Source organism: Diabrotica undecimpunctata, chromosome 10 (assembly GCF_040954645.1).
Source record: "Diabrotica undecimpunctata isolate CICGRU chromosome 10, icDiaUnde3, whole genome shotgun sequence".
NCBI lineage: Eukaryota > Metazoa > Arthropoda > Insecta > Coleoptera > Chrysomelidae > Diabrotica > Diabrotica undecimpunctata.
In genome coordinates, this window is record NC_092812.1 from 65,245,602 (window position 1) to 65,272,317 (window position 26,716).

General features: G+C 32.9%; 1 protein-coding gene across 1 annotated transcript in view; it reads left to right on the top strand.

Annotated features, from left to right (window-relative positions):
• LOC140452251 (dual serine/threonine and tyrosine protein kinase-like) overlaps positions 1-20,251 on the top strand; it is a 115,726-nt gene extending 95,475 nt beyond the window's left edge. Inside the window, exons 6-11 of the mRNA XM_072546390.1 lie at positions 3,827-4,058; positions 5,470-5,903; positions 11,955-12,295; positions 12,956-13,202; positions 14,137-14,386; positions 19,590-20,251. Of these exons, the coding sequence (XP_072402491.1) occupies positions 3,827-4,058; positions 5,470-5,903; positions 11,955-12,295; positions 12,956-13,202; positions 14,137-14,386; positions 19,590-19,774 (1,689 nt within the window). The 3' untranslated portion in view covers positions 19,775-20,251. The remainder of the gene's footprint in view (positions 1-3,826; positions 4,059-5,469; positions 5,904-11,954; positions 12,296-12,955; positions 13,203-14,136; positions 14,387-19,589) is intronic.
• Positions 20,252-26,716: the final 6,465 nt, after the last annotated feature.

The window sequence follows — 26,716 nt, forward strand, 5'->3', positions numbered from 1 at the left end:
TTTTATTATTCAATTTTTTTTTTAATTCTTTTACTTTTACAATACTATTAAACGTAATCTACTACCAAATTATTATTGAGAACATCTCCATGAAACACCCCCATTTCTAAAAAAAATTAATATTCTAAAATATAATGAAAAATTCTGTTAAAGTAAAGTTCAAATGATTAAAATTTCTATTTAAAAACAATCTATTTTCCAAAAAAAACTCAAGAAATTGATTTTAAAAACTTTTGGTCAAACTAGATTTTTGGTACAATTTCATGAGAAATTAAATAATTGGGTTAATAAATTAAAATAAACCATATACGTTTCATATACAATAAACCATATACAATAATCATATATACGTATATCTTAAATTGCAAATTACTTTGATAGAAGGAATAAATTAGTAAAACGAAGATATAAACAGTAAAATAATTGTAATTTATTTATATGGTTTTAAAATGAGATTCAATATTTATAAAATCAGAAATATGCTTAGTTTTTATTTATTTTCCTTTTTTTAGTAGGTTGTACAATTTCCTCAGAATCATATAACAATTCATCCAAAAGATCCATCTCACTCACCCATTCTTTTTCTGCGTCATCTAGTTCATATTCAGCAGTATGACAGTTTTCGCAACTCTCTCCATTACAATTTTCGCACATTCTCGTACATTTTATGCTGTGCTTACTGCATCCGTAATGTTTGCCACATGCGGTTTCGGTGCTACATTGAAAAAAGGTAAACTTTATTCGTCATTTTTAACAATAAATAATGGTTTTAATTTAAGGAGAATACAAATACTTGAAAATATAGGTTTTTAAGTAGTAAATGACGCCAGATTCGTTTCTTAATTGTTATTAATAAAGCCTCTGTGATTTAAAAAAAAATATGCTAACTCGGCTCCTATTGATTGTAGAAAACTCTTTTTTTTTTAAATCTTCGTTTCGAAGCTAGCTACAATAATCTGCAAATTAGAAATTTGTAGGGTACATAGGGGGCGCTGTAGCTCTAAATGTTTATAACTGCAATTTTACAACTTCATAAATAATTGTTTTTAATGGGTTAAAAATTTGTTTTTCATTATTTTCCAGTGGATTATGGAAATTTACGGCTTTAGGAAGAGAATGAAACAAGAATTAGCCCTCTACCATTTTTTTTGGCAATCCTATGAGCATTCAAAGTTGAAGGTCGTGGGATAAACTAATTAACGAATCTCACCAACAAATTAAGTGATCTAGACCTACTGCGGCTCATTCGATTCGTAATTTTATAGGCTTGAATGTCATACATTTGAAATAAATAAAAAAGCAATTTTGCAATAAATATTACGTTTTTTAATTTTGACCTTCATTCGTCATTTTCGCAATAACAAATAAATTAAATTGAAGGTATACCGGCTCAAATTGAAGGTCTTTTAGAGTATTTTCATAATCTATACAGAAATTGCCCATTACAACTCACAAATGAAAAAAACTTACTTTACCCATTACAACACTTACTTTAGGCAAAAAATGAAAAAAACTCAAAAAATACGTATTTTGCACCTATAAACGCTCATAAATAAACAATAACCAAAAATTTTTTGTTGAATGAACTGGGGATTGCTCCTGAGGTTGCCCTTTATAACCTAGGCCATTCTGCGTATGCACTTCGCCTTCTAGATCATAATGATTCTTTTAATAAACAATTTCAAATTTTCCATATCCAAAATAACAGCCTTAAGCTATTTTTATTAGATAGAATCTATGGAAATTAGTAAATTAAAAATACAGATATAATTCTAAATGACTAATTTGCGACAAACAGCTCTCCCCTCCTCAACGTATTCGATTAAAGACTATACTATAACAATTTTCAATTGAAGGTGAAACATTGGCAACATGGCACTCAAAGCGACCAACCGATATTCCCCTTGTCAACTTTGCAGAGGCCTACCAAAATAACATTTTATTTATTTAATATTTATTTAAACCTATAAGTAATTACGTAAAAATTAAATCTAAGACCGATATAATTATTAAATTAACATGTGTGTTTTGACAGATATCTTATAGTTAGTTGTCTAACAAAATAAAGTTAGTCTACTTCAAAAAACAGAAAACTTTGCAAAATAATTATTTTATTCCATTTATATAGAAGGAGAACTACAAAGCAAAGAAATACATAGTTATGCTTACTAAGTTTCGGAATCCAGCGACTCGTCCGAAGAGGCATTCCCATCACACTTAAGTCTATTATTATTTTGTCGAAAACAGTGTCTACCATCCCGTCTTTTCCAATCTCCACATTTTCTCTTCTTCCTTGATCACATGGGCTACGACATTAGCCCAATCTTCTTTCCGTATCCGTTCTATTGCGAGTTATAACAAACGTTGGACATCAGAAATTTTATATGTCACGTTTTCACAAGCTACGTAACCCTTTACTTGAGCTCAGATTAATTCTATCGGGTTTAACTCGAAATGGTAAGGAGGAATGGTGATGCTTTTAGCACGAGCCATTGTATCTACAACATGCTGACGATATTTGTCACGATGCTGTCTAATGACACTTATAAGCTCAGCCTTAACCATGTCCTCGGAAAATGGAATTCCTTTTTGTCCTAACCAACTCTGCATGTCTGATTTTATGGTGGCCATAGTTGGCAGATGTTCTACTAATCGGCTGTAATAAGAAACGTTATCCATCACTATCGGGAAAGACGGGATTCAAACCATTTTTCAAAGCGTTGGGCGTCCATGTCTTCGTGATAATCCCCCGTTAAAAAAAATTGTGCACTATCGTCTAAAAAGCCACTCTCATTACCTAGATGGGCGGCAGTAAGTCGTTGCTCTTTACCCGTTGGTCCTCGTAACCCTTTTGATAAACTGTCCATAAATGCTTGACGATAACTCGTTACAATAGTATCTTGCCAGATCCTCTGAACGAACCTCTCTAATAGAGCCAAGAAATCTTCGTCGCCATGAGACTAAATCTTCTCTTTCTAATAAGACAAATTTACGGGATCGTTTGCCATATATAAATTTTAAATCTTCATTTAATATTATCCTTAACGTCTCTTTCCTCATTTTTGGAATGAGATCATGCTTCATTACCTTTGTTCTAATGGATTCGAGGGTTGGCGCTTTATTCTCAAAAACGAAAGAGTTAATAGTAGTGCATACAAGAAACAGAACACACCACGCCTATGCAGATATGGACGCTTGATGATAAAGAAACCGAACGAATAAACTATTTCTCTCATTCCTACTTTTTCCAAGGACGTAAACGAACTTGTTTAGCTATTCGCTCATGAATCGCACCGGTATGCAGAAGGTACATATATTGCTACAGGGGCAAATTTTATGGAACCATCTTACTTTTCACTTATCCACATTGGCGAAGCATACACAATAAAAATAAACCCAGTAAGTGTCGGTAAGAATTTACTTCGGACATTTAACATTGTTGTCGTTAGCTTTCAGTTCAATTTGTAGACAAGTCACGTCACCTACATATAATTGAAAATTGTTATAGTATACAAAGTGTAGACAAAATCATCTACTCGTACATACAATAATCAATTCAATTGCAGTGTCAATAAGACCTAATGGCTAATATAGTTTTTAGGTGATTTTATTTTCACACCTTTTATTGTTCTATCCATCATCAATATAAATAGTACTATGTCGAGGTTATTCGCGTGCTTTTTACCTCTCTTTATGATAAATAGTAACGATCTTTTTTCGTTTATTTGCATTTTCCCGGTGATTTTCTTATATGTGATTTTTAGTACTTTTATTATCTTTCGATGAATTTAAATTTTTACGGTAAACCAAGACATTTTTGTTTCAGATACATACCAAATGTTTACGACAGTTCATTCTGCGAGCATTTGATATGGCACGCGAAATTCAAATAACTCCCAAACGCATCGAGTATGCCCAAAAGATTGAGCTGCAACTGTACGACGCTCTAATGAATCTAGCATGTGAGCAGCAAGAACAGCTAACAGCTATCATAAACAGGACGCTTCTGGATATGAAATCTAACGTCGCAGAAGTGCTGGAAGGTTTCAACAATCCAAGTAAGTCTCTTGTCAACTTTTTTTGACTCTTATTCTTGTCCATGCCTTTTCAATATCATCTGACTCTCGTGTTTTATTATACTCGCAAAGAAATAATAAAATGAGTCATACTCATGATCTCTTAAAATGTCGCATAATTTAGCTGTCCCTATGAGTTTTACCAAGAAGCGTATCAGTAGCGGAGAATTTATTTTTTATTTAGGGTATGGCATATTAAGAACACATAATTAACAGCAATATTTTCATAAAAAAAACCTTAAATGGAATATTACAAACGAACATCTGATATATCAAGATAATTTAAAACATTTTTGGTCGCATTCAGGAATTCCATCTTGCTGTTTTGTCAATATATTACTGCCCTATCTCTTCACTTCTTTTGTTTAAATCCGTTTTTGCATCTGTTCAGTTTTTGGTAAAATTTTCTCGTCTCGATTGCTTACTTAGATCTTTTAGTTCTTGAAGTTCTTTGTTAATATTTTCTCTCTATTTTCTGCGGTGGGTTTTCTTTTCTTCCTTACGTAGTTATTTATATTTCACCTCTGTTTGTTGGGTTCGGTGCCCCTGTAAATATGCTCTGTTTTTTTTTACTGTTATAATCTGACATTTTTCGTCAACAGTCATTCGTTCTTGTTTTTCTTTGGTTACCTTCCATGCCTAGTAATTATTCAGCTGCTTCTTTTATGGTGTTTCTGCACCATTCCCCCTCATTTATGTTTTCATGTTTTAGTCAGTTTCCAAGTTTGATTTCCCACCTCTAGTTTTATACATTAGTAAAGGTCAAATTTATTAATAAAATGTCACTGATCCGATAGTTTTTAAATTTCTTGAAATTAATTATTTATTTGTGTTTAACTATTTTTTAGAATAATACTTTTTCTATTTCGGTGGGTATAGCAATAGAATTTTTCAAAGGTTTTTAACTGCATTGCAATAACTTATAAATAAAGCGCAGTTGCCACGCTTACCTCAATGTATATTACTTATGTCCACCTGAAAGATTTACGTACTATATCATAAAAAGCATAAATACCTGGCGTTCGCTGATGATATAGTAATAGTAGCAAGAAACAAATAGGAAGTGATACGAATAACTAAAGAATTCGAATAAAAGTCATGTGTGTTTGATTTCTGAGTCTTAGCTCGGCTTGCCTGTTTCTATTCTGGCGTCAGGTACTACATTCTGTACTCCACTACCTAATTTGTGTGTATGCCTCTCCTCTGCTCTCTTATATTATGCCTAAGGATTACTCTCGTAATAATTTCTCATATGCTCTATCGTTCTTAATAGATTTTTATTGTTGATGTTTAGACTGTAGTTGCTTTATAGACTCCAGCATCCATTTTGGTCATCTCTATATTTTTTTTGAATAAATATTTAATATGAATGATTATGTAATTTGTTTTATAGACATTGGCCATCAGCGTACCTCCAAAACAGCGACAATGGAGATCCAACAACTTGTTCTAAAGAGGTTAAATACCTCAGTGGCCACTCAAATTGTTCAGTCAGTAGGTTGTCTGCAAGAAAGCTTCACTGGAACTCTCCAAAGGTGTTTAGAAAACCTAGAAAAAAGCTGTCACGAACAAGAACACAACCTTTCTGCTTCTGACGCAGTTCGACAAATCGTTAGTGCCGCCTACAACATAGATTTGAATCATTCTTCGTCGTTTTCGATTGTATCTACATTAATGGATCGATTGAGGCAACTTCTCTCGTCATTTGCGCTTCCGTGGTCTTCGTCGTCACAGGTCCAGTGCAACTTTCAGTGGCAACTGCAGGTTGCTACGAATATGATAGAAAAACTGAGTGCTTCCAAGTTGGCTAGAACCATAGGCGTGCAAGTAAGTCTTATTTTCTTTCACTTCTCTATTTTTTATATATCTAAATCAGCAATAAAAAAGATCCTATTGGTTACTTTATTTACGTTTGATTTCCTAGATTTTCTGTGATTTTGATGTGAAATAACACAAGGTCTCAACATGCTGAAATAGGTACTAAAATGTTTAGTACAATAACATTTTCCGAATTCTGCCCAAGCAAGTCTTATTCTTCTTCTTAACTCGCCCCTCTGATTATATTTGTCTATTTTAATATATATATATATATATATATATATATATATATATATATATATATATATATATATATATATAATATGTCACAAGCACTTGAACTTCTACTCAAAAAAAAAAAATATTTTATTTTCAAAATTAAATTACAATTTACAGAAATATTTACTACGACTAAATAAGAACTAATAATAATAATTGTCGGCTTCTTCCTTCCTTCTTTACAGCCTCTGGTCTTCGGAATTTGCTGACTCTAGATAGTCGGGGAGCTTCTATCACATTTCTCCTCCCTCCTTTGGTTCGGACTTCGTCCTCGAAGTCCTAGTAACTTCTGCAATTAATTCATTCAGAATTTGAATTTGGGCAGGATGAAGTTTCGTACCAAATAGAATTTGGGTAATTCTTCTTCGTTTTTTAGTTAGGAATATTGCTAAAAATGCTAAAACAAAGAAAAATATAACAGTTGAAGTGGTGCTCAAATTGTTTCGAGTGGTTGAATTTGACCATGAGTATTTGGAATCGTTAACTTCTCAATTTTTATCTGGTTATTCGGTAGTAGTTTTATGGGTACTCTTTTTGGTATTGAAATGTCTTCGGATGTTTTCTTGTTGAAGTAGACTCCTTCTGTCGTTAGTAAATTGGTTGATTTTACTTCATGTTGTTGAATTATTATTGTATGGATTATTCCTAGCAATATCACTTTGCTGGTTTCTTGGAAAAGGTTCTCTGTCACTATGGTCTTTGTGCAATTATGGACATTTGTGCCTTTGAGTTAAATTCTGTGCTACTATCACATACAACTTTCTTTGGATAGTTATGGTGCGTAAAGTAATGCCTAAGTTTATTCAGTATTGAAATGGATGTTTTATCGTTTAATTTATAACACTGTCCATATTTAGAAAATGAATCTACTATTGTTAAATATAATGTTTTGTTACAATGAAAAATGTCAATGTGTAAGATGTCAAACGGTTTTTGTCCAAGTAATGGCTCAAACTGTGGAAGTTTGTAAGGGTGATATTTGTTTTTTAAGCATATTTCACATTTATTTATAAAGTTCGAGATCGTGGTTTGCATAGAAGGCCAATAGAAAGTTTGCTTTAAATGTTTATATGTTTCCACTATTCCATTATGGTTTTTTCTGTGATATTTTTCTACACATTCAACTTTCCTTCTTCAATATCTTTTAGCAATTTATTGCAGAATATTATCTTTACTGAGGATTTTATTTTCTCTTTAAGGTTGATCTGCACCCCCCAAAAGACAAACTGCAAATTCAAAAAGTTTGAAAAAAATTGAGAAGGTATATGTGACAACTAGAAGTATTTTGACAAATTTTGAGCAAACTTCATGTTTTCGTTTTCGAAAAAACTCTAAAAAACTACTTTTTTCCAAGTATAAAGCGGGAAAACCAGACATACAATTTTGTTAATTTTCTTACAACATAAAGATATAACCCTAAGAAATACTTATGAATTTTTTGAAACTTTTTGAATTTACAGTTTTGTCACAATAGGAAAAAATAATATGTTCCGGCTTACAATAAAGCCACAGGTAAGAAATTGTAAAAAAATTTAATAACATATATAAAACTGTAAAAGTGGAAAATATTTGCAATAAAACGTTGAATATTTTTTCCTAAACATATGAAAAATCTTGTTAAACAAGAATTATACCTTGAACTGCCGCCATCAAATCTTATACTAGAGAGATGGCTCCATCTCAAACGTTAGTAGTATTTATCATCGATAGATTGCATTACTTTCGGCCTCGAAACGCTTCAAGCGAATCGTCATACTAACAGGGTTGCCATATCAATTATTTTGTACAACACTTTGGCCGATTACAATAAGAATGTTATCGATAATTGCAAATGAAAGGTCTAAATTAATGAGGTATTGTAATGCCAAATTTTTGATTTGATCTTAAGATACTTTGCAATGCATTTGCTATCTCTGCTTGCCAGTTGTCGGTGAGCGTGACAGTGTATCGATGTTTATTGAAAATCTTTTTGTATTGCAACTCAAATTTAGCACATTTAGTTTGAAATATAATTTGGTTTGACGATAGATTAATTTTCTCGGGTGATATTTCTATTCCTGTGATAGGGTGTTCGACAGCGGTGTGTTGTGTGTTGGAATTCCTCGAAAAAAATTTCAGCGTCAAAAGCATCAATAATTCTTTTTCTATTGTAGATTAATTTTGTTCGGCAGAATTTAGTGTTCTCGAATAAAAGGCAATGGGATGGTTATTCTGAGATAGGACTGATCCTATGGCTATATTAAAAGCATCTGTAGTCAATACGAAAGGTTTTTCAAATTCTGGGTATTGAAGAACAGGAGCATTGGTTAAGTGTTGTTTACATTTTTCGACACACTCCAAATAATTTGGATTTTTAGCACATTTACGAGTGCATCTGGAAAATGGAGATGAAATCTTCGCGAAATTTGGAATAAATCGCCCATAGGATCCGATTAATCCTAGAAAAAACTTTATTTCTTTGACAGTTTTTGGTAATGGGTATTTTTGAATGGCTTCAAATTTGCAGGGATTAGGTTTTATACCTTCAGTGGTTACTACATGCACTAGGAAAGCCACTTCTTTTGTAAGGAACTCAGACTTATCTAATTGAACTTTTAAATTATGTTTTATAAAGGTATCGAATATGGTAGTAATGTGAACGAGATGTTCGTGTAGAGATTTAGAATAAATGATGACATCGTCCATATAGACAAAGACAAATTTGTGAACAAAAGAACGGAGAATATTGTCCATTAGTCTTTCAAAGGTTGCTGGGCGGTTCTTTAAACCAAACGGCATACGTAAGAATTCAAAATGACCATGTGGCACTGAAAATGCTGTTTTTAGGACAGAGTTAGGATGAATCTCGATTTGGTGATATATTGGTACTAGTAATGGCCTGTGATTAGTCAAAATGAAACTAGTAAACACGCTTTTTTGCGACCATCTAGCATGTATCTAGTACATTAATTAGGCCAGTATTTTTTATTAGTTTTACAGAATATAATTTAAAATATTGAAATTCTGAAATAAAAATAAAATATCTTTCGATTTTATGTTCCATGTACATATTCTTGTACATTTTGAATATTTCTATTTCCAAGATATCCACTTCTTGAAACATTATCTCAGTTTCTACAATATTCATTTTAGTCCTATTTTCTATAATACTTGTTTTAATTCTGTTTGCAAATTGCAAGTGCTTTAAGTAGCGTCCATCTATGTGTACACTTTTTTGTTCCCATTTTAGTTTTTTTTTAATATTATTTTAAAGTTTTAGTTAAAAACTAGGCAATATTGTGTTTCCTTGTCTGACTCCGATTATCATTAGTATTGCGTTGGTGTCGTAAGTTTACAGTTATTAAAATATCAAAACATAAAATATAAAACTAAAAAATAAATATTAAATAAAACGAAATAATGGACACAGTCATATCACAGGATATGCTGATTGAAAATATTTAAAAAATTAAACAAAAACAATTATTGTATTTTTGTATACTTTCTATATATACTTAAATTAAGATATTCGCCTTTTCGCATTTTTTACGAGGTGGTAAACGTCTCTAAACAAATTCAGTTAACCCCTATACACATTCCCTTTCTTTACCTAAATTAATAAAATCTAAATGCTTCAACGCACCATTGACTCCTGTCTGTATTCTTTCCTATCACATTCGATATTTGTGTTTATCTTTTTGTTTTTGTCGAGGAGATAACACGAGGCAAGAGTTTATTTTAGTTTTGCCTAGTGAGTCGGCTTTTTCTTAATATACGTTTTTTAATTCGTTTTTAATAACCTTTATGTCGGTTAGGTCAGCATTTATTGGTAGTTATTAAGAATAACAATTAAAAAAGATTCTTTTTTTTATTTTTTCGTTTCTACCATTTTCAACCATAAAAATCGCTTTTTTGGACGAACCGTTGTTTATAGAAAAATGAATACATAGGCAGAATCGTCGGCAAATTTTTAGGGAAAGGTTGTAGCTTAACTTTCAGCCTAAAATTGATATTTGATAAGACGCATCAACCAGAAAGTCAGTTACATCTACTAGAACAGAGAAATAATCAAATAAAAAGCCTTTTTCGTGACACTCTTTGATACAGGTGTCTAACAACTGCGTTTGATCAATTTGGTGATAACAATACGTAATAACCAAAATATGCAAAAGATTGAACGTCATTTTTTACTTATAAAGAATATACAGGGTGTTTCAAAAAGGTATGTCATAAATTAAATCACGCATTCCGGGGACAAAAATAAATTGATTTAATCCAACTTACCTTAGTACAAAAGTGTACACAAAAAAAGTTACAGCCCTTTGAAGTTACATAATAAAAATTGTTTTTTTGCATTATCTCCTAAACTACTTGACATTTTGTAATACAAATGGACACGGTACTTTCTTGGTTTGAAAGCATTTTTTATACAAAAGAAACAACAAAATCTGAGAGCACAGAAAAATTTTAAGGAAGGTGTGCAGCACTAAATCCCCCCAAACTTTTGAGTACGTTCAAATCAAATGAATTTTATGGCATCATTAGTTTAACACATTATTTTTAAAATTTTTTGCCTCTTATTTGTAAATTTTTATCTCATATTTTGCCGGCTTACTGGGTACATATTGACGAAAGCTACATTCTCCCCGAAAACCTTCTGTATAGCAGAAACACTGTATAGGAATCCATGCACTTTTCCAAAAACTCATCGAAAACTTTTCGAATGGTGGCAAGTTTGTCAGGCTTTCATCGCTCTGCTCTGGACTGGATATTGTCAAAGCGTAGTGCACGAAGCAGGATATAGAATCGCCATTTGTAGCCCAAAGATCGTCCAGATTTACATGAGAAGCTTTGAAAGTACCAGCTAAGTAGAACAAGCTAAATAGTGCTCTAATTTCATCACTATTGGGTACATACTGCATCCCTTTCACGAGAAAACTGGTTGCGCATTTTTACACGTATTAGTATGCTGCACAATTTAGTTTATCATTTCGTCAGAGAAAAACAATTTCTGCGACTGGTTTTTCGCTGTGAATGAACCTTGTGAATGAATTTTGTTATACCATCTTTTTCAAGATAAATTGTATTAATTTTACACAAACAGAAGCCACATCATTGACAGTTCTGAGACATAATTAAATTTGCACTTTTTATAAATGGGGGAGGGGGAGTCTTGGTGTGTCATTTATAGCAGTTACAATTGTTGTAGGAAACTGATCATTACCATGAAGATAATAAACTATTGTATAAGATGGAGGTTGTTAAATAAAGCTCATATAGAGATATATCTATGGTAAAATGAATACCATCTGGAGAACTTAATTGAGTAGGTTTACCAGTATTAATGAGAATTAAATGTTGCGTATCTGTAATTTCAATTTAAATCTGATTTATTACAACCAACGCGATATTCTGACAGTTCATATCACCTATTGCATTAATATGTATTTTATATATTGCTATTTTATATTGCCAAATTGCTTTCCACATCAGAAGATTGAATCAGTAACGACAACTTTTTTCTTAGTCTTGGTAATTTGTTTTTTCTGTTACGTTTTGAAATATGATTATGATTGGAGAGTAAAACCTCTTGAATAGAGGTCATAACTGTTGTATAAATTTCTACTAGCGAGGTTAGATATTTTGAGTTTAGTACATTACATATCGCGTCGCAGATAACTGTAAAATCTAAAGGACATTTCGGAAATTTAGATATATGTGTAGTATATGACAGATATGTGTCCAGTAAATAATTAGTCCAAGTTTACAGTCATTTATTAATATTTATTGATTTTTATCTAGTGCAAAGAACACATAAAATCGTCCCACGAGTCCTTCCTGTCAGCCATTCGTTCGTTGGACCATCAGCTTTCTGACCAATTAGAACAAACTGAAGAACAAAGAATAGCTATACGGAAGAAGCATGCTCCAAAGTTTGCGAGATTAGCTCTAGAGAGTACATCTTTGTGTGATTTGATTAGATATGGTATGCCTAAGCAGATTAAGGAGATAGGCAGGGGACAATACGGTGTTGTATCATCGTGTGAACCTTGGGCTGGGATCAATCCATGTGCATTTAAGTCTGTTGTGCCGCCAGATGATAGACATTGGAATGATCTGGCTATGGAATTCTTTTACACTAGGTAGGTATTTGACGTTAATCTGAATTTTCTTATATAGGTGCAAAGGTTTCGTCTCAAAAGATTGTGGGAATATGGCAACTGATAACAGGTTGCAAAGTTTTGGTTTTCATATTATGAAATGCCCAAGTTATTTTGTTCATCTATTACCTAGAGGTAGCAGGAACCATCAATAGCGAGTGTTAGGAGTATATAGTCGTTTGAAGGTAGAAATTGCGAAAAACGGCCACAGACGAAGAAAAAAAAGCTACTCTTCCTTTAGTATGATATACAGATGTCATGTCTGAATTTCGAATTCAGACTTGACTCTTAGTGACTACTGAATGTTTGCAGACCTAAGAAAAATGCTCATATAAAATAGATTTGGATCAAATTTGCAGGCTAATGCGGAAACTGATGCGTATTTTGACGCCAATAACAATTCGTTCTACTCAAAATACATACAATTGTTAGGGAAGTATTGGAAACAGCTTATCAGTTTGGAATAACAATACGGTAATAAAAAATGTTAAATTCAGTTAAAATTGTGGGTTTCTTAGTTGACTTGATCTAACTTTGGTCAAAATGTGGCAATTATAAGTTTTGTCATATTCACACAAGCTTTTGATACAGATACTTTATATGCAAGTTTAAACATCTTTCTACAATAATGTTTGTTTTCAGGACGATTCCAGGGCATCCAAGGATAGTGAAACTCCGTGGGTCTGTGATAGATTATACGTATGGAGGAGGTAGCTCACCGGCTGTGTTATTAATTATGGAACGGATGACGAGAGATCTATATTGTGGACTTCGTAGTGGACTTACATGGCTTGCACGACTTAGAATTGCTATTGACGTTATCGAAGGAATTCGATACCTTCATTCACAGGGTTTGGTTCACCGAGACATCAAATTGAAAAACGTTCTTGTGAGTAATAACAATTTTTTAAAACTGCTTTTTCTATTTTATCCTGATCCTGTTATAATCTATGCCGAATAATTTTATTATAATAATTCAGTTTAACGATGACTGTGGCTTATAGGAAGTTATAAAGATTTTCTTCTTAAATCCGTAAACTGATTTTCGAAACCAAATTCAGATTTCTGCTTTAATCTGTGCCTTCTAAGAATTGCAAGGCAAAACAGACGTTAATAAAGATGTTATTAGAGACATGGGGAATCTAAAATTGCATTCCACAACATATGTTTCATAATACTTACTCATAATGAGTATATAGGAATAAAGTAGAATATCAGAATAAATATTATGAGTACAAGAAACCAATTCACTAAGGATTTTTGCTTAGTTGAGGAGATATGTTGTGGAATGCAATTTTAGATTCCCCATGTCTCTAATAACATCTTTATCAACGTCTATTTTGCTTTGCAATTCTTAGAAGGCACAGATTAAAGCAGAAATCTGAATTTGGTTTCGAAAATCAGTTTACCGATTTATTTATCAGATATCGCTATTGCGTCCAGATCGAAGCCATTTTATAGTTGCTTCTATTATGACAGAAAAGATTATTTTCACGTTCAGAACGTTTGTGAATAGCCGCTCCGAAGATTCCTTTTAGGGTGAAATACGCATAAGCGGATTGTACAAAGTTGTTATTTTATTGAAATAAATCGTTTGTAAAACTGTTCCGAAAGGGCAAAAACCATTAATATTCCTAATTAGCCTCATTTCATTTATTTTCTGGTTCCTTTAGCTTAGCTTGAACTTCCCAATTGGCATCATACCATCTACAATACGCAGTATTAATTTTGAGATATATTTACACCACTCTACATATTTTTTTGTATATAGTCAAGTAAAAATCGTACTTGGCTTTGACTTATTGCCTTTTAATCTTTTTCAGTTGGATTCAAAAGATAGAGCGAAACTAACAGACTTTGGATTTTGTATACCAGAGGCAATGATGTCTGGAAGTATAGTTGGCACTCCAGTTCACATGGCTCCAGAATTATTAAGTGGACGGTATGACTCCAAAGTAGACGTATACGCATTTGGAATACTCTTTTGGTACATTTGTGCCGGACAAGTTAAACTTCCGACACATTTTGATCAATTTCAGAACAAGGAACAGTTGTGGAACAGTGTTCGAAGAGGTAAGTTATTTTTTTTATTGAAAAAATTTTTTAGACCACCATATTACAAATGCTATCATTACATCTGAAATTTTACATCTTCTTGAAATTTCCATAAGCCAGGACTAGTTTGAATTTAATAATCAAATATATACAAATAACAGTGCATGACTTGTAATGGTTAATCCTCCAAGTTCATTGCTATCCGATATTTTTATGGATCATCTAGATACAAATATTTCAAAACATCCGGAATTCAAACCGTTTTTATACTGGTAGAGATACGTAGACGATGTACTGGTATGTTTTACAGGAACTAAAAGGCAACGTGACCAATTCTTATCGTTTATTAATTCACTCCATAGTCATATTGAATTTAAAATAGAAACAGAACAGAATCACTCCATCAATTTTCTAAATTTAAAAATTATCAGACTTGAAAACAAACAATAAACACAATTTCAAAACAAAACTACATAATCCCTGCAATTAGTATTTCCACCACCAAAGAAAAAATCCAGTACCTTCTGCTCGATTACATATATAGGCAAGATATCAACAAAAATGGCCAAACACATAAAAAAGAAAGGAATAACGCCAGCTTTAGAGCCAAAAGAAAAAACACTTGAACAGTGGTGTATACACACTTAAATGTGGCGACTGCCCAAAAACTTACATCGGTCAAACTGGTAGAAGTTTTCACATACGTATATCAGAACACAAAAGGGTTTTCAATAATAGAAAAACAGATTCTACGTAAGCACTTTACCTTTTAGATCTAGACCATAATCTTTCTTTTAATGACAGATTATGGTCTAGTACAGTAAAAAGTACAGACAGTTCTGAATGACCAACTTGAGACAAACAGTTTTCCCCTTCTCAACTTATTCAGTTGAAGACTATAAAGTGTGAAAGCATACCAAAAATAGTTCACATGACAAATGCACTCCCCCGAAACCGCTCTAGTGATAATAAAAGTGTAAAAACAAAAGTTTTCAGTGTTTTATTGTTAGATAAAGACCTAAAAGTATATCCTCTGTTACGCACAGCACATGCTCGTCAAGTTCTTTATAATTGTTCTAACCTCCCGTGGATTCACCACAAGAACAAAAATAATAAAAACTTAGCGTGAAAACCGAATATTCATAAATTACAAAGAATTTAAGTCTGGATAGTTCGACAACTTTGTAGATTCATATATTAATAAAGTAAAACAATCAATCAACGATTTTAAAAACACTATTTGGAAGTAATTATTCGTTTTTGCGTCTAACTCGAAGGTCTCACAGGCAAAGGTTCTTTCAGACAGAAAAAATTAAACCACTTATAGATCTTAATTTATAGTGAACCTGGTAAAAAAAGTGTGCTAGAGAAGGAAGTCATAAAAAGTATGTTGCAGGGCTAAGGACCCACTTCAATTCACCGGCAACATCTCTTGATGCTAAAATCTGTACAAAATAGCCCAAGGCTAAGAAGGTATAGTTAGGTCGAGATGTAGTGTCTTTATGACTTTGAGCTTTATATTTTTTACAATTATAAATACCTTTCAAGGGCCTTGATACACTTGTTTATTAAAAAAAACTTAGCGGTAAAAGCGGTATTAACGGGTACTTTACGAAACAAAAATTTCTAAACTATCATTGAGTCTAATTGCTGATCTCATTAATATTTGAAATACTCTTTCGTTAACATATTTTCTATCAATCTTGCTGTGAATTTACAAGAAACCATGTACAAGGATTTATATGTTAGTCCTTCTCTTCAAATTATGTCTAATGATGCCGACATATCTTTGAAATCAGCAGAAAACTTGAATTTTCTTTAAAAGCCAGCTTTTATATGTATATGTAGAGTGATAACACTCGGTCAACATAATTAGTTTTGTCTAAGCAGGTTTAAAATCTGCTGGTTTTATTGAAATAGGTTTAAGTATTACTGGGCTTATTTTGTTATCAATCATTCTAGTAATTTATTCGTTATCGATAAGAAAGCGTTTAAATTCCTCATTTTGCCCATTTTCCGCAGTTGAGACAGAAATCAGGGTAGGTTTCCTTCTCAACGTCGAACGATGGGGCTTTTCTGGGAGCAACATCTTTAATAATTGTCACTGCAATTTCTTATCTTGTGAAAATATGAGAGTATTCGGTTTCTACGGATCCCGATTATAAATTTTATAAACAATCTTTTACCTTTCGTATATGAAAATTTACCTTCTAGACGTTCTTGATGTCGTCACAACATGCTACTGAATTTGGACATACAGCAACTTTTTGTTGTTGAAATTTCTTATTAGGACCATGCTTTCCGACTTGATGTTTGGAAGTTTAGGTTTTCCACAGTCTCAGTCCATTTTTGTTTTCTTCCTGGATTCAGACTATGGGTAAGCTGATCTGCGACTTCTTGGTCGCCAGTTTCGAGAAAATTCTTGTATAAGATCTCACTTTTTGACACTGTTCTTGTGAGGCTGAGCTGTAGGCTACCAGCGGGGTCACAGGTGGCGGCTAGTGAACCCAGGAAAGACAACAGTTTCATCAAAAGGCTCCAGCGAAAAATTAATTACATTGAAATGGTATAATACAGGACACGGAAAAGCCTAGCCTAAGCGGCAAAAACTGTTCTGCCACTGCGGTATAGAAAAGGAATGGAACCCTTACTGTAGTACCTTCTTCCAAAACATCTAAATGACAGACGCAAACAAGAAAATTTTTCTCAGTCCGAAATACTCCTTAAATAGAGGGAGTGTGCAAAGAATACTGCGTCACCTACTATTGAGAATCAAAGAACCAAAGATAACATGCAGATATATGACAATACGCAGCTTATGCATTTCAGAAAAATTAGCAAACACGGGAGGTTACATTTATTATTCCGGAATTGACCCAAGACATGAATATGGAACTACTATACTCGTGTCGAATAGAATCGGTTATACACTTCATCCTTCTGAGAGTAGAATAGCTCACTATTATAAATACCAATAACTCATAGAAATCTAAATATAATCCAGATTTATGCTTCCACAAACGATAAGTCAGATCAAGAAATTGAAAAGTTTTATAATAAAATAGATGAAATAATGCTATTGACACAGAGAGCTGAGGTAATAATAATCATTGGAGTCTTCAATACTTCGAGGCAAAATAATATAATAATATAAATCGACAACTGTCAACATTACAATAATGTCCTTTACGAACCCTTCACCACTGAAGAAATCTCGAATACTATCAAAGAGCTTCATAACTGGAAATCTCCTGGACCAGACGAAGTTCAAAACTTCTGGCTAAAAAGGTTTTGGTGTGTTCATGAGTATTTGTCAATATTAATTAATCGTGTTATTTCTAATCCGCACAAAATACCATCATTGCTTACTCAGAAGACCACTATCTAATACCGACGGATCAAAATAGCACCCAAGGTCCAGCAAAGTACTGCCCAATTACTTGTCTTCCAACTTTGTACAAATTGGTCACATCATGTTTTCAGTTTTGAAATCAATTACATTTAGTGTTAGCGTAGATTTTTGTAAACTCAATTCACTGTTATTCATGGATTTTCAGCATCATTCGTCATGGAAGTACGAGCAAGCTCAGCCTTTCGGAGATGAACTTTATGCTCAACTTTCAAATTTTTGAGCTCCTTTTTAAGTATCACACTTGGGGTATGTATATTTGTGCTGTACACGAACATGTAGATTGTATTCGCAATTGAATGTCCTACGGTAAATACGAAGGGAAACAGGAACACCACCTTGTTCTTGACAGTATTCTTTGTATGAGCTGTAAAGCAGAGTAACATTAAGGTCAGATGACAGATACTTTTAGGATTCTTGAGTCTTGTATAGTACAATTGGAAAGTTTTCTATATGTTTTCTAGCAGTGTTCATACGTTCTTCAGATACTTTATTTGTAGATACAGTACAACCAGGGTTATCCGAAGCAGGCTTTCCCCATTTGTCCATCATATTAATGGTCCTGGACAAGAGGCCATCAGATATTTGAAAGGTGTCCAGGAAGTATTTTTTACTACATTTATAGTTTCTCCTCAGTTTTGAATGAAATCGTGGTTTGCGACTACCTTTACAGATCAGTACTGATTTTTAGATCAGGTTTTTTTGTTTGATCAAGCCGCATATAAGAGATTTCTGACCAGTAACTGATCCAAATTTTCAAAATGATTAAATTTTTTTTCCTGTTATTCCGTTTTGCATGAATATTTATTGTTTGAAAATATCCTACCTACTTTTCCCTTATTTGTCTTGTAATCACAGCTCTAGTTACGAAGTCGCTTCATTTTTTCCCTTCTACTTTCGTTCTTGTAGCTTTTTTAAGGGTTTCTTCTGCAACATAGGCTTCTCTCTGAAGAGCTGGTTGATTAGATAGGCCTAGGCCCACTTCGCCTTTAGACTGTCTGAAACAAAACAAAGTTTATTGAAATAAAATTAAGAAACTATAACCAATAAATTTTAATACAGCTTTTCGTTGATAAATAAGAGAGAACACAACCCTTTTGTCAATAAAGTACTGTCAATTAGGCCTAGTTTACAACAGCTTTAAAGTTGTAAGGTTTGCAGATGTCTTTAGCCCAAGCGCAATATTACACAACACGTTGGATTCATGAAGTCGGTAATAAAACACAATAAGCAAATTTGTTCATGGAATTGGTCCACACAACTTTTGTTTTGAGTTACAATAATAAAAATATCTTGTTAGAAATTTAGTACCGGTATTTAATTTTAAGGTTATCTCCGATTTCGTACACGGAAAAAATAATACTATAAAAATGTTTACTTACCACTATTTGCTCCTTCCCAAAATCCAAAATTCTAGATTAACTAATATCAGTTAAGGCTTTTTTATCCAGCTTGAAGAGAGAAAAAGTGGTCTGTCTGACTTGCACCACTATTTCCACTGCCAAATCAGAAGTTATTCTTGACAGTCAAGATCGTTCTGCTATCTATGAGCTAGTTAGAGGAGTTAAGACTTGCACCATTATTCAAATTAATCATTTGGAACATGTACAACATGAATTGTATGTACTTAACTAAACTTGTAGAAAAAAGTGATTTACACCACTTTTTCTTTCACTGCCTCAAACATTACTAAAAATGATTTATTCAAGAATATACAAAATAATAAAGTATAAATTTAATAAACAGTAGACCAACAGACATTGAATAATTTTGTTGTAATAATATTATGCTTTAATGGATCTTTTGTTGTAGGAATTCGTCCTGAATTTTTGCCGAATTTTGAGGAAGAATGCTGGAGCCTCATGGAACAGTGCTGGGCGGCAGATCCCGCAGACAGACCTTTGTTAGGTTACGTACAACCCCAACTCGAAGCTATTTACAATAGTGTAAAGGGAAAATGCCAATCCCAATCTCCGAGTAGTACTAGTCCAACTTAAATTTCGAACAAACAAAATTAGCTGATTTTAATTTAACTTTTTACATATCTATTTAGTAGATGAGCTTTTTACAGAATTATCTACTTTATGAACTGTTCTCACTGTTACGTTTTAAAATTTCGTGATTGTTATTAACTGTTTTCTACGTACCATTAAGTTTTATAGGTATAACTACGGCGTTATTTGTATCAGTGATTGTGAAGGAGTGTAGGCTTTCACGGCTAGTGATTTGTAAAGGAACATTGTTATCCGAGTTTATATGCTGTATTTGATCTGATTAATCAGTGGTTGGATCAACAAAAAATTTCGAAACATGTATATAAACCTCGATAATGGTGTACCTATCAGTGAGATTGCTTCGAATTAATTAACAATTTTTGTAAACTCATTAAATTATAGTCATTATTAAATTAAGATAACTGTCCCTAAATGAAATTATTGTTAACGATATTTAAATAAATAAAATTATTTTATGTCTTTGAGTTTTTTTTAGCACATATATTTTTCCAACTATAGGATTCTTTACGACTTGCTACTTTCGTTATAAATGGACCCCATATAGACCTATCATATTTGAGATATCTTTCAACCTTTTTTCTATAAATACCCTAATGATTGCCTCTTCCAAATCTCCTGGTTTTATCCTTGTGATTTGATCTATAGAGTACAGCTTATTTCAATTCGAGTGGCGAGCCCTTCCACGAAATAGTTAATTGCACAGACAATAGAATATCACAGTGGCGTTGCAATATTAAACAAATTAAATTATTTAAAATCGCATTAATTACAAAATTATTACTTAAATAATAAATGGAGTTTAATTGTACACAGATTGTTTTATAGATACGAAACTTTTTGTTTGTTACATTGCCATCTTTAATAATTGATACTCTATAAAGTTTGGTAAAAGTTAATTTCTAATTTAGTATCAGTTACCTTAAAACCGTAATTATATCTGTGTACCCCGGAGGTAAAGGGCACTATGTCCATTTTTATCGAAATTTACATTATTGCACTTTTGAATATAACTTTTCTGGCTCTACACATAGGTAAACCATACTATGTCCAGAGACAATTTTATGGCAAGTTACCGACTTTTTAATAAACACCAAGTCCACTTCCAGTCAGAGGTAAACAACACCATGTGGACTTGGTGTTGTTTACCTCTACTATATGTGTGCACCGTCATTTACCATCCGGACATAGTGTTATGTACCCTTGTACACTTCCCTTCATATAAAAATTGTACACTTTTTTTTCCCAATGTAAACCAGTGTTCAGACCAGAGATATATAAAAGAGCCTTTCTTACATATCTCTGGTTCAAACTGGAGACAATGGTTCATAAAACAATTCATTGTTGCCATCACAGATAACGGAATTGCACTAAATCTAAATAAAAAAAATAACGTTCAAAAATGTGTTTAGATAAATATTATTTTTATTATTAACAACAAAAAATGGTATCTAATAAATTTAATAACCAGAGAGACGGTTGAGTTAATGTCCAAAATGTTTGAAGAATTTTTTAATAATGGAGATATGACAAAATACTATTATTTCAGCAGTTTCGAATTATAATACATTTAAATTCCACACTTGTTCACTGTAAAAGTTATTCATTTTGTATTAATTTCAAAATTTTTGATTTTTCCAGTGTGTTTTATTTATTCTAATATGCCACAACTCAATACAGTTTTGTGCTACACTTTACGAGAAACGAATGACAGCTCTCGATTTGAAATTAAACATAATAATTTAAAGTCATGTCTAAATTTTTTATTTTTTAACATTATTTTTAAATTAAAATATTTTCAAAAATTATAATAAAACACGATTCAAGTCCTTCTTTTAGCTGGTTTGATATAATATATTCGTTATAAGAAAGAAGTGGACGAAAATGATAATTTGTTTGGAGATGAAAATTCGGATATTGATAAAATCTATGAGCCTCTAAGTGGTGAAAGCTCAGAATCGGACGACAATGATATGAGACGTATAAGTAAACCAGCGAAAACAAAGGTAACAGAGAAAGCTATTATTACTCCTACGATTAGTGGGGCAATAAAAAAAAATCTTCAGGACGATTTATCCCTAAGCAATGATGCAGGCAATTTCAATGAACATAATGAAGTTATTTTAGAAGAAGAGAAAAGTGTTAAAAGAAAGGTACAAAATATAATTAAGTGCAAACAAAAAGGTAAAAAACTTGTAGTAAATAAACAAAATTGGGCCTGTAATGTTCGCAAACGAAAAATAGCTGGTGGGAAAGAGTATCTCAGTAAAAGAGGCAAAGACATGCCTGCAAAAATGTTAAAGTCTCCTTGCATGTGTCGCATGAAATGCCCTGAAAGATTGCCAGAATACGAAAGACAAAAAATTTTTAACTCATACTGGACTGAGACAAACGTTTCAGATCTTAAAAAGCAATTTATCTTCTCATATATCGACATCCAACCTACTCTTCGATCAAGAAAAAAAGATCTAAATTCTACCAAATCTAAAAATAATACACTACACTACCATTTTACAGTGAACAATCAGCTATTGAAGGTGTGCAAGGTTATGTTTTTAAACACACTTTATATATCTAATTTAGTATGTAGTGATAAATATGTTGAAAAAAATTGAGCCAGGAGGTTTAATAAAAGCTGATCAAAGAGGTAGACACACGCCAACCAATAAAACTCCTACCGAAACCATAAATAGTATACATCAACATATTAAATCATTCCCAAAATACGAGAGTCATTATTCCAGAGAAAGGAGTAAGAGAGATTATCTGGGCACAGAACTTACAATAGAAAAGATGTATCAACTGTACATTGATGAAGTAAATGAAAGACATGTAGATCCAAAGCTCAGAGCAAAAAAGTGGTTGTACGCAGATATTTTTAATAAAGACTTCAAGTTGTCGTTTAAACTGCCCGAAAGAGACATTTGCGATAGATGCAGTACATTCACCGCTCAATTAAAAAATAATCTTACTGTAGATGAACTAACCATTGTACAGGCTGATCATGATGCTCACCTAATTGAATCTAAAACTCGGTATAACTTAAAACAATTAGACTTTATAATAGCTAAAGAGTCACCAAAATACAAAGTACTATCTGGTGATTTGCAAAAATGTTTGCCTTCACCACTAACAAACAATTGTATTAGTTTCTACAAAAGGAAGCTTTGGACATTAAATTTTACATTACATGATGCCAGTGATTCTTCTGTACAATGTATAATGTGGGACCTTGCCTCGTCAATTTTGACTGACAATATAATTCCAGGTAGTCAAGTAGAGGACATCGCTCTTTGGACCGATAACTGCTATGGACAAAATAAAAATATAAGTATTATAATGTGCTATTTTTGGATACTGCAAATAAAGACGATCACTCAAAAGTTTTTACTGAAAGGGCACACACATATGTAAGCAGACACTGTTCATGCTTTAATCGAAAGAAAAAGAAAGAAACTCTCCAATTTGGCCATTATAACACCATGGGACTGGCAACAACTAGTTAGGCAAACATCAGGTAAATACACAGTGCACAATATGGAACCTGCAGATTTCAAAAACTTCAAAACGCTGTTCTATAAGAAATTGTCATCTAATCCTCCTTTTGTAAGTAGAAAAAAAAATGTTAATAAAGACCCTGTTCTACTGTCAACATGTGTTTTCCTACAAGTCCAACAAGAACACATTGGAAAGTTCTTTTATAAGACCGATTTTAATAATCAAAATATGTATGAAGTGGACTTCATGAGGTATCGAAGACAGCAAGTAACGTTTCCAGCCCAATTAAATCAAGTCTCAATAATCCCATTACCAATCACAAAACAAAAGTACAATGACTTAATTGCACCACTGCCTTTTGTTCCGTCAGTTTGTCATGTAGCCATAAACGATTACCCACAAGAAGATGAAGATAATATGGAGCAGCTTTAACAATTTTGAAACTTGTCGTCTATAATTTTACTTAATTATTATAACATTATAATATTTACCTCTTATAAAATAATAGTATAGGCTGTTTAATGTGTTTGTATTGTTTATTTCGTAAAGACCTCAACATGCAATGCCACATTATTTAAAAAAGTTGTTAGAGGTAAACAACACTATGTCCAACTACACATTTTTAAAAAAAATTTAAATAATGAACGGTAAACCTCAGGTATATAACACTTTATGGAATGAAAAACGATTATACACACCACAATAATAATATATTAATCTTGGTTAAATATAAGAAACATTTGAGTATTTACTGATTACAAATTTAAAAAATTTTAAGACTGCTCTCCTGAAAAGTAAGAAAATGGACATAGTGTCCTTTACCTCCGAGGTAACGATCTAAGGTCATTATTAATGACTGCTTACCGACTCGTTAAGGACATACAAAGAACTGATAAGAATTATTTCATAGAATTTCTAGTCACTGGATTTCAAACGAGTTCGTAATTTAGTCTCATTATGTTGTCGAGTCTCAACAAGAAAGGTGCTACCACGCGTATTAGAACTATTTTGTAGAATGGAGATGGTTAAGTATAGTACGAGTAAACAGATCAGATTGATACCAGAATCCAAAGGAATATATGCAAATTATGTATTTAAATATATGCAAATACTATTTCCTGAATATAATCGAACCAGTATTAAACTGAGTGAGTGAGTGAGTGAGTGAGTGAAGCTACTGGAGTATCTTTACGTACAGTAGAAAGGATCATTCAACAAGCAAGTATGTTAACAAATGCAGAGTCAAATAATACACTAACATTTCCAGCTACAACACTTGCTAAAAGAAAAGCTTGAGGGAATATGACAAACAGTTCATTAGAAATACCATTCCCGCAATTGTATGAAATCATCAAACGACACAAACAAGATTATATTTAATATAAATTTGACAAAGTGCTGCAAGAATGTGGACATGTTGTTTTAAAACTCCCGCCATATCATCCAGACTTGAACCCTATAGAAATGGTTTGGGCGCAAATAAAAAATGAAGTTGCAAAACAAAACGTTTATTTTATGTTCGTTCTTTCCGATTTCCGAAGTGGAAATTGAAACGTCAATAAACGTACTTTAACCTTTAATTGTGGCTTATTCCCATTTAAATAGTAATTACTTTGAAATGCCACAAGAAAATAGCTTCAGAACAATATTAAGAGAACATGAACTCACTGATGCACAAACAAACATACGTGCTACCCAAGAAAAAGGTGAAAAGGCCAAACAATGTTAGACAACTACCTGATGGTATGCAGCGGCGTACCAAAAGAAACAAGAGAAGGAGTCGCTATATTACTACTACTACTACTTGTCGGTTTATAACGTTCTCCGCCGTTTTCCGACTTCCAATCGCCACTTAGAGCGGTTGTTCCATAGATCTTCTTCTAAGGCCCTCTCTCTCAGTTCTTTATTTATTCCTTCGCTCCAACTTTTTCTCGGTCTACCTCGTTTTCTCTTTCCTTCTGGTTGCCACTTTAGTATTTCTTTTGGCATTCGTTGTTCGTCCATTCATTGTATGTGTCCGAACCAGATAAGTTGTTTTGTTGTTAGGTCATCTGTGATTGTTCGTTTGATTCCCATTATTTCTCTAATGCGTTCGTTGGTAATTCTTTCTCTTCTAGATCTTCCTGCGGCTCTTCTCCATTTTGGTCCTCTTTGGTCGCTATATTAATCAATAGAAATAATTAATCAGGTAGAAGAGTGCAATTACAACTCAGAAAGGATTATTGGAATCAAAATGAAACTAGGATGAAAAAAAATCGGTTGCCTGTAAAGTCGGTTTTACGGGCGAAGATTTTACGTGACAACGTCTTTTTCTCGGTAGAATATTTATTGATATGAATATTAATTAATTGCACAATAGGAACAAGGAATTGAATGAAAATAAGAATTTCTTATTTATGTTTTGACAGGTTAGAGGTTATAATTTGTTATTTTAAATGTTTGACTAGCAATACGCGCTGTTTCTTCTCAATCGACTGAATTACGATTGATTGCAGCGTGATTTAAACTAATAATTTACTTAACACTATCAACATTTGTCAATAGTATGACATAACCTATAAACTCAGTTTCTCAACTTTTGTGTCAATCTAACAATTAATCAATCATAGTTTACGATAATGAAATATTAGTGTACAATTATTTACCTTTATTGTTGTAGTTGTAAATGACGAATCTAAGCACTCCACATTTTCACTACAGACACAGCTGACGATACTTTAACCACACGTGTGAACTTGTATTATGACGCTTTCTCGGTTTTATAACGCCAAGAACGCTCGAGAAAGACAGAGACACAAGCATGCACCGATTCAACGCGCCTAATTCTCTAGTGCTGCGCGCGCAGCGGACCGATCATGTTTGAGTGGGAGAGAGACGCAAGGCATTCGCCGGTCCGGCGGGCCTCTCTCTCGTTCGGTGACTCATCGTAACAGACGTGAGCGGGCGTTACACTTTTTCATGAGTGACTCCGAGCCACAACCTAATTTAAGACGTTGTCACGTCAAAAAAGTTAATATACGCTTCGGAACATAATAGAGAATCATGTATCAGAGAGGATTTTTTTTGTAAACCTGCAGACGATGATTAACGACACTCCAGTAAACGAGTATATGATTATTTTGGGCGAATTCGAGGTTTCGCCAAGCTGGATAATACGTCAGAAGGAATAATAACTAGAGAAGTAGTTTTTTTCCATTTACATATTCTAGTAATTATTCATGATGCCCTCATTCCAGGATTTTGGAACCCTGTATTACCCTGTGTACCCTATGTACATGTCTAGTAGTTGCGTGTTATATGTTTTTAGTCACTTAATAGTCTTAAAAAAATGCTCGTAGTCACTCAAGATATGGTGGCCTGTTTTAGGTTCTTTGCTACAGAGTCTGCAGCTAAAGTATCCATGAAACAACTCCATTGTGTGTAGGTGTT